The sequence below is a fragment of the Centroberyx gerrardi genome, chromosome 17, assembly GCF_048128805.1.
Source record: "Centroberyx gerrardi isolate f3 chromosome 17, fCenGer3.hap1.cur.20231027, whole genome shotgun sequence".
Lineage (NCBI taxonomy): Eukaryota > Metazoa > Chordata > Actinopteri > Beryciformes > Berycidae > Centroberyx > Centroberyx gerrardi.
This window is the reverse complement of record NC_136013.1, coordinates 6,791,116-6,806,839: the sequence shown is the minus strand read 5'-3', so window position 1 is coordinate 6,806,839 and position 15,724 is coordinate 6,791,116. Positions and strand designations below refer to the sequence as shown.

General features: G+C 42.5%; 1 protein-coding gene across 1 annotated transcript; it reads left to right on the top strand.

Moving 5' to 3' along the window:
* The first annotated feature begins 338 nt into the window (after positions 1-338).
* On the top strand, positions 339-15,377 carry grm1b (glutamate receptor, metabotropic 1b). Its single transcript, XM_071895620.2, has 8 exons — positions 339-1,047; positions 3,062-3,311; positions 6,674-6,909; positions 10,237-10,483; positions 11,167-11,335; positions 11,750-11,876; positions 13,121-14,048; positions 14,534-15,377. Exons 1-8 carry the CDS (start codon positions 342-344, stop codon positions 15,375-15,377), a joined length of 3,507 nt encoding a protein of 1,168 aa, XP_071751721.1. The 5' UTR covers positions 339-341.
* The last annotated feature ends 347 nt before the right edge of the window (positions 15,378-15,724 follow it).

Genomic DNA, 15,724 nt, shown 5'->3' with positions numbered 1-15,724 from the left:
TTCTAATTTTGCCTTTTTTTTTGCATGTTTTTGATATATTTTTGTATCTATGTCAGTCTGTTTTCACACTCCTTTGCATGATTTGTGATAAAATGAGGATATTCCTGCTTTCAACAATTCTTTAGAGGACTATGATGTGACTGAAAACAACAGTTGGATGAATTCAATGCATGGTGCAAGTGTAAAGAACAGGAATTAATACAGCGTGTCTCTCATATGCAGGGCGCTGAAGGAGAAGTGGCTGAGTTAACTGCTGTGTTACAGAAAAGAGGATAGATGGACGTCCATTATGGCCAAGTGGACATGATTCTACCACCAACAGCCGTGACACAGTGTCGAATATGATTTACCTGACTGCACTAAGCATTTTGTACTTCCCCATTTTACTGTTTGAGGCGTTTGTTTGGTCCGGTGGCAAGCATGAGAGGTCTTTGGTGCCGCGGGCCGCCTCGCGCCTGGTGGCCAGGATGGATGGGGATATTATAATCGGCGCCCTCTTCTCTGTTCACCACCAACCCTCTGCGGAGAAGGTGGCAGAGAGGAAATGCGGGGAGATCCGGGAGCAGTACGGCATCCAGAGGGTGGAGGCCATGTTCCACACCTTGGATCGGATTAACTCGGACCCGAACCTGTTGCCCAACATCACCCTGGGCTGTGAGATCAGGGACTCCTGCTGGCACTCCTCGGTGGCTCTGGAGCAGAGCATCGAGTTCATCAGAGACTCCCTCATCTCCATCCGGGACGACAAGGACGGCTCCAGGTGGTGCATCGAGGGAGTCCCGTCCAGCCAGCCGCCGTCAACCAAGAAGCCCATCGCGGGGGTCATCGGGCCCGGCTCCAGTTCGGTTGCAATTCAAGTCCAAAACCTTCTGCAGCTGTTCAACATCCCGCAGATTGCCTATTCCGCAACCAGTATTGACCTCAGCGACAAAACCTTATTCAAGTACTTCCTCAGGGTCGTGCCCTCAGACACTCTCCAAGCCCGGGCCCTCCTGGACATCGTCAAACGGTACAACTGGACCTATGTGTCAGCAGTGCACACAGAGGGTAAGACACGTTTTTCTTGAAGGAGAATGGACCATAGTGTTTTTTCTTCTTGTTGAGGCAGTAGGAAGGTTAACGGGGAATCAGAGCAAGGGAGACGCAGGAGAGAAGGTTCTGGAGGCATTCAGTTTTAGTCCATCTTAATCCATCTTAGTCCATCATTGGGGCATTAGCTTATCATCGTTTTTAGCAGTATTGTTGTGTTCTGCAGCAATATTGTCTGTATAGTCTTATCGCCCAGCTTGGTTGGATTTAAAGCAAAGGTCTGATTTAAATCAGGACCCATGGCAGGAACTATACCCATGGGGAAAGATTGTTTTTCTAACAACAGGTGGCTGCAGACAGTTGTCTGACTTCTGAGGCCCATCCACATGATATTACTAGAGGCACAGCAGGGCAATTTGAGGGGGCAGAAGAGAGAATGGTGTCCTCCATGTTAGAACAAACTGAGAAACACATATGCTTTGTAAGCCGTAGTTTTTGTGGAGAATTTAGAGACTGCTTTACCTTGCCAACACTCCATTTGTTGAATGTGAGAATATAGGGTTACATTTCAGTAGTTGCATTGTAAAACCTATAATGGGACACTGATTGCAAAATTACCAATACACAAACATTACCATTGCTTCTCCATGGACCATGATTATTTTATTTTATTTTTCCTCTTTATTTTATTTTCCTCAAGGACACAATTTTTTTTGCTTTGTTTCTTTTATGTTTGTTAAGCACTTGTAACTTCTGTTTTGAAAAGCGCTATATAAATAAAGCTTATAAAGTTTATTATATGAGGTTCCTGTCTGGAATAGTGTGGTCAGTAGTTCATATTGTCAGTTAAAAGAACAAGAAATGATTTTGTACTTTGTTCCAGCAGTTCCAGGCCTAAAGGAAATGCTATGAAAGAAGCATTTGCATGATGACATCTGTCGGAATTATTTGCCTTTCCATGGACATACTGTAATCTTAATTAGTTGATCCTGCAGATAGTATCAGCTGCTGCTGCAACCTGCAGTTGACCTCTATAAAAAGATGCTGCCCTGTTTTGTGTTAAATGTTTATTTTCAGTCTAGGCTGACGCTCTGCAGCTACTCCATAAAAGGATGTGTGATTTTTCTACCCATTTTGGAACATCACACTTTTGCATTACTTTTCAACATATATTAATAACATCACATATTAACAGAGGATTTGTTGAAAATGAGCATATAAGAGCCTAATTTGTGACATAGATTATAATAATTAAGATACCTCTTCTTGGCGTTGAGCCAGAGTGGCATCATAACCCCTTAATATGCATATCCAAATTACCCATAAAGCAGCAGTTGCAAATCTCTGATCTGTTTTTGCTGAGGGAGTCTGAGACGAGTTTGTGATGAGCTGATAAAAATCCAATCAAAACCCGTGGCAGGCCCTCTTTGTTTACTGTGATGAGGATCTGCATGTCATTTTGCAATAAAATAAGTAAGTAGATATATCAGAAGCAGACTGATTACAGCCTGAACACTAAAGCTTTCTGAATAATTTGCAAAGTTTCCCAGTGACCCTGTAGCATGAAACTTCTTCCCAACACGAACACTGTTACATAGCGTTAGCCTAACGGTTGGAGAAGTGGGCTGGTGACCCGGACCGGCTGGGGAAGTTTGGACAGGGAAAGTGAAAGTGAAAGTGAATAATGTTCTCCCGCACTCAGGTGGCCTTAATAAAGGCACTTAACCCCAGTTGCTGCAGTGGAGCAGCTCAGTTGCCAAAAAAAGAGGACTGGGGATGTATTGGGCCGCTCGAAGTTTTGAATGTATGAATGTAAAACTGGGAATTGCTGAGGGAAGGAGCATGTGAGTTCAGCAAACCTTCCCTGGATAAATAAAGGTTAAATAATAATAACAACAACAACCAAGGCCATGTTAGACAATCACATAATTTTGAATACTGAAAACAGAGATGTTAACTTATGAATCAAAGCCCCATTCAGCCTTTTCTTTCTCCTATGAATGAAACTCTCGATTCCTCCCATTTCTCTCAGGTAACTATGGGGAGAGTGGGATGGAAGCCTTCAAGGAGCTCGCCTCTCAAGAAGGCCTGTGCATCGCCCATTCTGACAAAATCTACAGCAACGCCGGGGAGAAGCACTTCGACAGGCTGCTGAGGAAGCTGCGGGAGCGTCTGCCCAAAGCCCGAGTTGTTGTCTGCTTCTGTGAAGGCATGACAGTCCGAGGGCTGCTCATGGCCATGAGGCGGCTCGGCGTGGCCGGGGAGTTCCTCCTAATTGGCAGGTTTGTTACAGAATGTTTTCCCTCCAGATTATTAGCTTTGTCAGCAATGTTGTTGGATGAAAAGCACAAAACTCTGCAAAAAGTAAGTTTTTAAGGGCCAACACATAAATGACCAGGCAAACCAGGCAGTAAGAAATCAATATTGTAGTCATATTTTTCTCATAACAGCAACAATTTGTTCCATGGAGTGATGCCATCTGTAGGAATAAGGGAGGTTATTGTACATTATATCCATCATATATCCAGGCATACTGATGTTACTGATACACTGAAATACTGATGTTACATTTTCTGTTATAATATTCAACAAGACTCACCATGGTATACACAGAGTTCATATGGAACTGAAATAATTTTTTCCTACCGGGAGTAGAGTTCCTCTGAAAGCAGAAGATGCTTTGAGTCAGGCTCAGTCATGAATAATGCATTCACACCGTGAGCTCTCCCTCTCCCTGTCAGATCACAGGCAGGATGGGCTAATATGGGACAGCACCTCCAGCATAAGCTGGGGAATGAGGAGTAGTGAGCATCAAAGCTCATATCAGCACTTATACCAGACATTCCCTCTTTGTGGCGTCGCAGCTCACCTCAAGTCCTGTCAGGAAGAGTTGCTGCACCTGAAATGGGCATGCGATATAATCTTGTTATGGTTAATTTACTGAGAGCAGCCCATTTTAATGAATGATGATTTTATTCACAAAGGCTGATGAGAGCTAGGGCTAAGCTCTACTGGTCAGAATCCACTCCTGAAGCCCACATGATGAAATGCATGTGTAAAAATGCAGAGCATTTTAAAAGCCTCCAGTCCCTCTGACTCCTTCCAGTTGAATTGCACTGCCAGTAAAGTCTCCATGGAAGATAAGGAGGACGTGAGTTTGGTGCGGCTGTGTGTTTTTTCTGGGTCAAGGAGACTACTGAAAAAGGAAAATGTTTTTTAGAGCAATGCAGTAACTGAACACATGCAGGCCTGTGCAACGGGCCAATCAAAATGCCTGAGGTGCTGGTCATCAGCCATCCATCTTCTGCTGTGTGGAGGATGAAGGAAATGGCTGTTCAGATCCCACTCATCTCTAACAACGGGGAACTTGTTTGCTCAACTGTCAAGCAAAGTAGTCATTGTTTTGGATGTGATGAAACAATGAATTTGAAGAATCCAAAGCATTTATTGTTGTATTCCTGACAGATTTCTCTCAAACATTTAAATGAATCTGTTCTGCTTTGTGTATGTCTTCCCACAAAATTAAACCATTTCATAAGAAGATGATATCATTCACAGATTTACATAAAACAAAGCACTGCTACTTGCGTGTGCCAACATCAGAAATGTAGATTCAAGTCTTTTGATTATACTCCCACCCCTCCATCCCTCAAATTAAATGCTTTCATAAATATATGATAATCAGAGTTGCCTTCAGACTTATGTCAATGCAGCTTTACATAGAGAGCGGTTTGCACTACTACTTGCGTGTGTTTACGTCAGAGCTGTAGGTTCTTGGCACAACAGTGTGTTGGAATAGAGGGAGTGTGATGCTGGGAAGCAGATGGCCAGGTACTGTTGATGCTGTGGACAGTCATTGTCAGTTCATTCTTGAAGTGCCAGCTCAACCAAACATGCACTGTTGGCTAGCTGATAGCTTCAATACAATTCATTTTCAGCATCTTTACATTTTTCCATTTTCATGACAAAAAATGACAAGTATTAAGGTTTTTCCCCCAGAATTTTGCTCTTGGCAGGGAGGAAAAAGCCTCTGAAACAGCGTTTAGACCATCATGTGACATTAAAAGCCTGAACATTAAATTAATATACTAATGCGCAAAGAACATAAGTTTTACAGGCTGTTTTTATGCAGCTGTGGCCAGGGAGGAACCTCCATCACATTGGCAGTGGACGACACTGACTGCCTCATATCGGATATTTAATAAAAAAGGCCAATATCAACCCGACATATCAGCAATATGATATATTGGTCTAACCCCACTGTTGGCATGGGATACCTTAGGTATTACAGTTTTCTATATTGGTCGATCATTGCATGTTTTCAGTTTCCCACACTAATGTATTGTTCGATTATTGCAGTTGTGCACTTGAAGTTCCTCTCACAAAACCCTATTTGTAATCTTTTTATGTTGTGCAGTGCCTCATTGATTTTTAGGCAGTAGATTCTGTTTTGAATGCACAATATTCCTTGAATTATTCTGTCTAAGCCTTCTTCATATGCATTGTTTTCCTCCTTCATGTCTGACTCATGCAACCAAAGTGACACAACAATGCCTAATGCAAAATGCTCGAGCACTGAAAATACTCAAGTAGCATTTGAAAATCACAAATAAAGGGAGGTTTCACTGGGTGTGATTCAAACCTCAAGTATCATACAAAAGCTTTTTGTCTCATCTCTCTTGTGAGAAGATTAACTGTATAATTGAATCCCATCTAAGCCCTTTACAAAATAAATTACCTTACAGTATATATCAAACCAGTCTCTTGTTGAACTGTGACCAGCACTGTCACAAATTCACACTGAAGAATCTCTGTCTGTGTGGAGGGGGGGGGGAGCATGTTCCTCTCCAGACCAGACTGTGCTGCTACAGTCCTGATCTGTGAATTCTCACTGGACTTGTGATTGTATCTGTGGACTTGGAGAATTTTTTTCTCTCTCTACAAGTACAGTGAGCTACTCTACGGCATTTAGCAAGAAGGCTGAAAGGGAGACAAAGTAAGGGAAACACAGCAGAGAAGGTTAAACACAGCACCATCTTCATAACCTTATTATAATGGCATTGTGTCACGCTCACTAATGCAGATCCCAACAACCCATTTTGAGCCACTTCAAATAATGTGGTCAACATTTTATTTAATTACATGAGTCAATGCTGTTGGCGGGTGAAAACCTCATATCTCCAAAATGTCAACTTTTTAGGAGAAAGAAAGAAAGAAAAACAACCTTGTTTTTAGCGGCTATGCATTTTTGAATTAATCTAATTGGTTTTGAAAAGGTTTTATAAACCCAAGGGTTATAGAATTTGCCCAACCCATGGAGGAACATGTAATCCTTCAGTAACATGAAAACCACCAAAATTGGAGTTATGTTTTTGGAGTTAAGTTTTCATTATATTTAATGACCCACAACAGGTAATTATCAAATTAGAAAGGAAGATGCAGGGGAATTAATGAGAAACCTTCGCTGTGTCAATGCCCAGTGACAATGCCACTGACGATGCATTGTGAGAGAGAAGAGAAAGAGAGAAAATCAAAGAAAAAAAAAGATAAAAAAGATCAAGATCAAACTACACTGAATCTTTTAAAGACCCTAAAGCATGTGTTGGTTGTGTTAGTAATAGTGGCTGTGTGCTCCTCTCCTCAGTGACGGCTGGGCAGACAGAGATGAGGTGGTGGAGGGATACGAGCTGGAGGCTATGGGCGGCATCACTGTGAAGCTGCAGTCTGAGGAGGTCACCTCCTTTGACGACTACTTCCTGAAGCTCAGGCTCAGCACCAACACCCGCAACCCGTGGTTCCCCGAGTTCTGGCAGTACCGGTTTCAGTGCCGCCTCTACGGACACCCGCAGGAGAACCTCAATTATGCAAGGAACTGCTCAGGTAGATAAACAAACTCGTCAGGCAATTATGATGTTTCCCTGCAGTTTTTCCTGTTTTACATTTTACGCCAGTGTGCACATCAGCTTGTCTTTCTGAACTGTTCTGATGTGTGCAATGCCCAGAGGACGATGCCAAAAGGCCCCATAAACTGGAACACTTTCTTTAATTATGAATTAGACTGCCACAGGGTAGAATCCTCTTCAAGTCAATCCAATAACACATATTTTTTCATATTGTTCATTTCTGTGACACTCGGCTTAACAGAGGATGACCTAGGTAAATTAAATTCTTTTCACTTAAAAAGGAAGAAAGTAAATGCATCAGCTGAAGTTCTTGGTTCCTTGAAACAATGCTCAACAAGCATGTTTCCAAAAAAAAAAAAAAAATACTTTTTACATATTGCTTATACATATAAAATACAAGCCTGTATATTTACGTTTTCAAACTTAAGTTATGAGGTTGTTGCTACCGCTTTCTCAAATATTCCGTTAATTCCAGAAACAATTACAGAGATAAATGTATTGATAAACGTAAATATAAAATGATGCATGCAGCAATAAACAAAATCATTCTTATACATTTCAGTTAACAACACTCAAGGTTCTTCAAATGAATTTGTTTTTGCCATCGCATCTCCCCTTCAGCTGTTGTTTTAATCTTATTTCCTTTGCGGTATTTGCATATGATTTACAAGAATAGAGCTTCTCTTCCTTCTTATTCACGTACTACCTCAAGCTTTCATCCATTCCTACAATCCACTTTGTGTTCAATGCAGTGATTAGAGTATTTCTTTCTCTCTCATAAATGGAGACAGAGTTATTGTTTGCTGTTCTGTCACTTCTATTGTTTTGTGTTGTTGTTGTTGTTTTTTGGTGTAGAGCTCCAAGACGGTGAGTGTATCTCTCTGAATGGAACCATAATGCACCTCACTTTGGCAATATACATAGAGGTTGACTGATATTAAGTCTCATGTTGGGATTTAAGTGGGCCAGTGATAATCTTCATATTTTTTCTGAAATTAAATACACCATTAATCTCAGTTGACCTCTAATATATGAAGCTATTGGGATGTTTTTCCTTCTATTTCTCCTTCACCACAGTGAGAGCTCAACAATTGGTTCTGGTCTGGTCACTGTGTGCTCTCACAGCCGTCCTGGTCCTAAGATCGCTGTATAAAACAGCCCAATAACATTTGAGTGAGATGGCAACTGGCTGGTCTGGCTTAAGTTGCATGTTGGCACATAATAGCCAAAGCCACTGTGCAATGAAAAAATGCATATATGCAGATCCATTGTATTCCTTTGCTGTACAGTTTTACTCATGTGAAATAATGTATGTGAAATGTGTCTTCTTGAGTTCGGACAGAGAGGGTTCAGTTATCATGCAGTTGACAAATCCGACTGCTTGCATGCTGACATATTTCATCATGACTTAAGCTACATTTCTCAGTAAGCGAGGAGAGGGTCAAATCCAAGGAGCGGTTAAAGTAGGTCATCACCAGTAGCTCCCATCGGACGCTCTCTTTCCCAGCTGCTACCCCACTGAATTTACTGGTTATGTGTTTGCTTGCGTAGCCGGTTAGTGCGCCATCCTGAGTCCCTTTTAATTAACATTACTCGATTTAGCCCGCCTGGCAACAAACACATCAGCAATGGATGATGTTCACAGAGCGTGTCAGCCCCTGGATAACTCAGCCCTCCCCAAGTATCATGCAGTTACTTCCCAGTTAAGTCTTGTTGGGTGCATTTGTGAATCCAATCTGACACACAGTTAACAAAAAACGGACGCATGTAGCAACTGATAATATAATAAATGATCAAATAAATGTAATAACTTGTCAAATGTCATAAAATGTTAATGTGATGAGTTGCTGGATAATGTAATAGCATCACATTATTAGCCTACATTAACCTGTGATAGGGAAGGGGTGTAACATTTTTAACTGATGATGTAATAATAACAATGTAAAGTTTCTTACAAGTATCATATTATTAGTCAGTGTTATTATCATTAGTTAAAAATATGTTACGCCCCCTATGAAATAATAATGGTCGATTAACGTAACAATGTGATTTTATTACATTATCCAGCAGCTTATTACATTACCAGGTTTTATTACATTTTCAGCCTATTTAGAGAGAAATCTTATTACATTTTGACAAGTTATTACAATATCCTTCAGTTATTACATTATCAGTTGCTTCAAGACACTTTGCTTCCATTGGAATAGAGAATAATATATTAAATAGGAATTTTTGAAAAGGTTCTGGTGAAAGATATGGTGAAGGGAAAGATAACAAATGTGCCAAATAATTTTAAAGTCATATTTTGGCACTGATAGACTGCCTGGTACTCACTTTCTGGATTAAATTAATATGCTGTGGCAAGTTATTAACTTGGAGTCTTGATACCACTATGAATGTACATTTGTGAATTCTGGCGACGCATTGAATTTACAGATCATCTAATTTGGTGCCAGAGTGGCCTACGCTCTGGTGCACAGAATGCTAATTTACAAATGCATCCAGTGTTCAGGAAGCTTTGCACCAAGGGATGGGTATGAAAAAAGTGTTATCATCAACCCAAGGAGCTGCCAACTGTATGTACATGGTCCATTGTTGTACCAAAACCAACTGAATCTATGGTGTAGTCTTTGATGACATGGTTGACTAATATGAAGTTGGTTATAATAATCACAGAGCAACTAAATACATGCTTGTACTGCTTCTAGCTTGCATTACATTGAAATGATAGGGTGTGTTTGAACATCACACACTGTTTGTATCAGAATATCAATCATTCTTGTCTCATTCACCCACCATGTTTGTCTGAGGAAAAAACACAATGAACAGAGAAAGCCCGATCCAAGTAAATTAGTAGAATTGGTTTGTTTTCTCGCCTGATTAGACATAATCTCAGTGGCATAGTGTTTTAGACCTATTGAGTCCTGAATCGTGAAAACAGAAATGGGTATAGTCTTGCCATGGTAACAAGGTTTCTTTGAAGCCATATTCTAGTGCTTCAAGTCTTAAAGCATTCGCCCACAGAGGCAAAGAGGCGTGTTGCCTGTTGCCTGCATTCACAGAATAATTCTAATCTGTGAGCACCCTATCACTCCTTTGTAATATGTTATTTCATGCAAGACACAACTATATAATAGACATGAAATTTAGAGCTGATTTAGAATATTATATGCAATATTATACTGCGTAATACATAACATGCTAATGCTTGCAGCAATGAAGTACCTCCTGCAACGCTCTCCTGTACAAGTTTGCCCAAGATGAAAGAGACCGTTCTCTTTATCAAGTTCTCATGTTTGGGCAGGTTATGAAAGTCTGGAGGACAACTACGTTCAAGACAGCAAGATGGGCTTCGTCATCAACGCCATTTATGCCATGGCCCACGGGCTGCATGACATGCACACTCACCTCTGCCCCGGCCATGTGGGGCTGTGTGAGGCCATGGAGCCTGTTGACGGCAGCCAGTTACTGGAGTTCCTGCTCAAGACTTCCTTCGCGGGTGTTTCCGGAGAGGACATATGGTTCGACGAAAACGGGGACTCACCTGGGAGGTACGTCAAACTTCCCTTATATTCCCTGTCATCTGACGTTGGGCTGTATTTCGACTAATAGGTAAACCACTGCTGGTAATAATGAAAGTAGGTAAAAACAAGTTATATAAAAGCCTGTCTCTAAAAATATGTTTTTAAAAGTGATTCAAAAGATGATTCAATGTGCGCAAATCTTAGAAGCATTTTAAATGAGTTTATAATACAGCTGCTTTCAGAGTCACCACTGTAATTAAAGGGGCATTAAGTAATCTATGGCCTTTATTAACCTCTACTGCAACAATATTGATAGAACTTGTCTCCTCCTTCACAAGTCTCTGGCACAGCTCCCACCCGGTGACAGTGGCCTGTAAACAAAAACAAAGGCACAGTTGATAATAGACGAGTAAGAAAGCTTAGTAGAGCAGGGATCCAACAGAAACGTCTAACTATATCACAATGCATTGGGAGAGTAGCGGCCGGAAAGTGAGATGAAAACCAGAAATCTCAGCACCTGGCAAAGTAATCACTGGATCACTGTTATTGATCAAGAATCCTATCAACCCCCTACAGATATATTATGGTCATTTTGCGCTACGGGGCGGTAAAAATCCTACTTATTGCCCCTTTAAGAAAAGATTCATAGCCGTGGTTAGCCTTGATCAGTCATAGCTTCTTCTAACTCATGGCCTTCTGTCCACACACAGGTATGAGATTATGAACCTGCAGTCTGTGGAGTCTGGAGTTTATGACTACATCAACGTCGGCTCTTGGCACGAGGGCCTCCTCAGCATCGACGACGACATGATTCAGATGAACCGCAGTGAGATGGTCCGCTCTGTGTGCAGTGAGCCATGCTCCAAGGGAGAGATCAAGGTAAGGGAAAAATCATTTCATTATTGTTCTTCTTATGCCTGCCCCAATACTTGTTTGGGCCATACATCTTATCATTGAACTCACACACTGTAGCAGCATTGTAATACAGTAGTCGTGTGCACTAGCTGGCATAAAATATTAATTTTTACACAAAAGGATGAGGCACTCCCTATTCTCACTATGCTGCAGCATATGCACCACACTGCTGCCTTTTGGTGACGCTTATGCCATATTGTCACATCTCTTGTCCTCTTGATTTCTTTTGCCTTTCTATCTTCAATGTTACTGTCATAAAAACGAATGCTTAAACAGGGGTGAACCGCTCTCTTACATGAAACCAGACTGGTACATACAGTAGAGATACTTGTTGATAAGTGTCATTCAGTGCATTTCTCTGCATTTCTTGTCATCCAGGTGATCAGGAAGGGAGAGGTGAGCTGCTGCTGGATCTGCACTGCCTGCAAGGACAATGAGTTTGTCCAGGATGAGTTCACATGCAAGGCCTGCGACCTGGGCTGGTGGCCCGACAACGAACTGGAAGGTACGCTTGTCCTCTTTTACTCTCTACTTGTCTTCTTGTCTAACCGCTTTCCTGCTTCAAACACATTTTACAATGTGCCAGTGCTGGCAGAGCACTTTACTGGTTTTCCTCAAGGGAGGAGCGTGTTTGCTGCAAAATCAACTTTTGCAACAAAATTCATACAAGAACATAAGCCCCACCTGATTAGAGCAGGGGCTTTTTTTACACTACAAGTTTTAAAAATAGATTCAGATGGATATAGGTTACTTCACTGGCCACAGGCTAGGCTCCTTGCCTTTGTGATACTGCATGTTTGATGCTTTCAGAGATAATAGGAGCTTCAGTGGTCTTACTAAAGGCACCGTAGGAAGTTAAGTTCCTCCAAGCCTTCACCCTCCTCCCCCACCTGTGCTCCGCACAGTTTGTCCTGCTATGATTTTTGCAGTGCTATTTCATAGACCTGTTCTGTCCTATTTTCAAAGCTTTCCCATGACACCTGAGAACCATTCATCATCTTCACCACTTTATCCGACAGCAGCCCTACTTCACTTACCACTCCTCTGGCCCACTTTCAAGGGCCTTCTGTGCTGTTCAAAGACAAGACACTTTCTTAATAGGAGCTTCCAAACTGTTTCATTTTTTACATTGGGAGAACATGCGGAGCACAGGGCTGACATGAAAATTATCCTTGTACACTTTTCTGACCCAATTTGGATAAAATAATGCTAAATATTTGTTATTACTGTAAAAATCTACTTTTTGGCAGAAATTAAAACAACATAACTCAGATATTCAGAGTGTCCTTGACATAGTAGTAAATGATTTGGATAATTTGGATCCATTGCAAAACGCAGTGATTTACTTTGTCCTGCTGCATTAGCCTCCCCCTCCTCTGGCTGCAGCCCAGCCTGGCCATGGCTCACTAGAAAGGGGTTTATTTATAGTTGAGCTGAAAACCTACTTTAAGACTTAGTGTATTTTCACAGGCTCACATGTATTTGATTAATTTTGAATGTTTCTAATCTAATATAGCCTTAATATATGGAATTTTTAATTTCATTCTCTTTTCATGAAAAAAATCACGCAAAAATCACATCGTCACTTTCCTCTAGATTATAACTGAGAACCTATCCAACAAGCTGATACTGAAAATATAAAACTTTTATGAGTTGCTTTCAGAATACAGTGGCTTGGTATTTCTCGTTGCACATGTAAGATGCTGCTATTTTGGTATTTCTTCTCATGTTTTTCCCTTCTGTTTCCAGGCTGTGAGCCGATTCCCCTGCGGTACCTGGAGTGGAGCAATCCGGAATCCATTGTCCAGGTGGTTTTCTCCTGCCTGGGCATCCTGGTCACATCGTTTGTCGCCTTCATCTTCGTCTTGTACCGAGACACGCCTGTGGTCAAATCCTCCAGCCGGGAGCTCTGCTACATCATCCTGGCAGGGATCTTCCTGGGCTACATCTGTCCCTTCACCCTCATCGCCCGTCCCACCGTGGCCTCCTGCTATCTCCAGAGGCTCCTTGTTGGACTCTCAGCCGCCATGTGCTACTCTGCCCTGGTGACTAAAACCAACCGCATTGCCCGCATCCTGGCGGGCAGCAAGAAGAAGATTTGCACTAGGAAGCCGAGGTTCATGAGTGCTTGGGCCCAGGTGGTCATCGCCTCCATCCTGATCAGCGCCCAGCTCACCTTGGAGGTCACCCTCATTATCATGGAGCCTCCTGAACCCATAAAGTCCTACCCCAGCATCAGAGAAGTCTTCCTGATCTGCAACACCAGCAATCTAGGTGTTGTGGCTCCACTGGGTTACAACGGCTTGCTCATCATGAGCTGCACCTACTACGCCTTCAAGACCCGCAACGTTCCTGCAAATTTCAATGAGGCGAAGTACATTGCCTTCACCATGTACACCACCTGCATCATCTGGCTGGCGTTTGTGCCCATCTACTTTGGCAGCAACTACAAGATCATCACTACGTCCTTCTCAGTGAGCCTCAGTGTGACTGTAGCCTTGGGCTGTATGTTCACGCCAAAGATGTACATCATCATCGCCAAACCAGAGCGAAATGTGCGCAGTGCGTTCACCACCTCCGACGTGGTGCGTATGCACGTCGGCGACGGCAAAATCGCCTGCCGGAGCAACAGCCTGCTCAACATGTTCAAGCGGAAGAAGAACACTGGAAATGGCAGGTGGGTCCACTGAGTAATTGAGTCTGTGAGTCCTGCTCCTGAGGCACCTCAGGGATGCTGGTTTTGTCTTACTGTAATTCCCTCTCAAAGGAAACCTGTTGTCTTACTGTATTCACTCTTATAGGGACACCTGTTGTAAAGTGTGACGGATGTAGGTCAGTACTCAATTCGCACAGCCATTTTAACCTTTGCTCTGTTGGTAAAATTAAAACAAGCATCTCTGTGTGCTAAGGGATCACAAGTGGGATCACAAATGCAGAATATTACATATAAAATTACATGAATTACATATAAAATGTTACTCTTCATTTCATATTTGATTGACATTTTGAATTTAAATATAAATACAGCTAACTCTCCACACTCAGATGTGACACAGTGATATGAATTCATGAAGTATTTTTTTACATGAACCAGAAATGTTGTTGTTGTCTCCACTTTTCTGGGTTCCTGTGAAATAACAGCCATCTTTATTTTGTTCATAGTTCTAATGGAAAGTCTGTGTCATGGTCTGAACCAGGTGCAAGACATCCTCCAAAAGGGGATCACATGTGGCACAGACTGTCAGTGCATGTGAAGAGACAGGAGGCAGGTTCCAATCAGATGGCTGTCATCAAACCCTTAACTAATACCTACCAAAACACAGCCCTGGAATTCTCAGACCTCAGCACTAAGACCTTGTACAATGTGGCTGAGGAGGACGAGATTGACCCGGTCAGATACAACCCCCCCGTCACTCCCCCCATGATGGCCCACGGGCAAATGCCTGCCAGTGGGCCTATGAAAGACTTGGGCGAGGAGGTGGAGCTCTACACGCCCGAGCATCTGCAGCAGAATAGCATTATCCCCCAACGCATCATCATGGACCACCTGGAGCAGGGGGTGGTGGGCAAATTCAACAGCGGCATCCCTCAGCTCAATGATATGATCAGCATGCCCGAGGCGGTGAGCGGCGGCATGCCCGTCTACCACCAGGCCCACCTCATCCAGCAGCACCAGGTCCTGCCCATGCAACTCGACCCCTTCGACGAGGACCCCGCCTCCCCCCTGGAGGAGGAGGAGATGGAGAACGAGCAGTTTGGCCTCCTCCACGGCTACATGTACGACAACGCCCAGATTCACGACGAGGAGGAGCTGGTTCAGGTCAAATTAGCCATGGAGGATTCTCTGGCTTTGATGCCGCCCTCCCCTTTCCGAGATTGCGTGGGTCCTCCGGTCAGCCCCTTCCCCAACTCACCGGTGTCCGAGTCGATCTTGTGCACTCCTCCGAATGTGACATACGCCTCTGTCATTCTGAGAGACTACAAACAAAGCTCCTCAACCCTGTAAGGGCGTGCAGTAGATATTAAGAGCTGTACAATATTTTGTAGTTGATAATGATTTGTGCTGTATATGATGAGTGTATAAGGAGAAAGTGATGCAGAGGTCTGACACAAGTCATTTTTCACTCTATAACTTGATAGCTTTTACAGGATAAGGGTGAGCAATGAGGCACCATGTTCTTATATAAATTCTTATAGATGTTGTCTACAATAGTGGAAGATTTTGCCCATTACAAACAGATATTTCTATTCTAACATAAGCTTTTAAGTTAATATAGACTTTGTGCTTATTAGACAAACAACTAAGATTGTCTACGTATGTACATGTATGAACTAATGTCATATAAATAGCAC

What these genes read in the sequence shown, in the direction of transcription:
- grm1b (XM_071895620.2), top strand. Translation starts at nt 342, where the DNA reads ATGATTTACCTGACTGCACTAAGCATTTTGTACTTCCCCATTTTACTG. An exon ending in TTATGCAAGGAACTGCTCAG is followed by an intron (nt 6,910 to 10,236) that starts GTAGATAAACAA and finishes ATGTTTGGGCAG; the next exon opens with GTTATGAAAGTCTGGAGGAC. An exon ending in AACGGGGACTCACCTGGGAG is followed by an intron (nt 10,484 to 11,166) that starts GTACGTCAAACT and finishes GTCCACACACAG; the next exon opens with GTATGAGATTATGAACCTGC.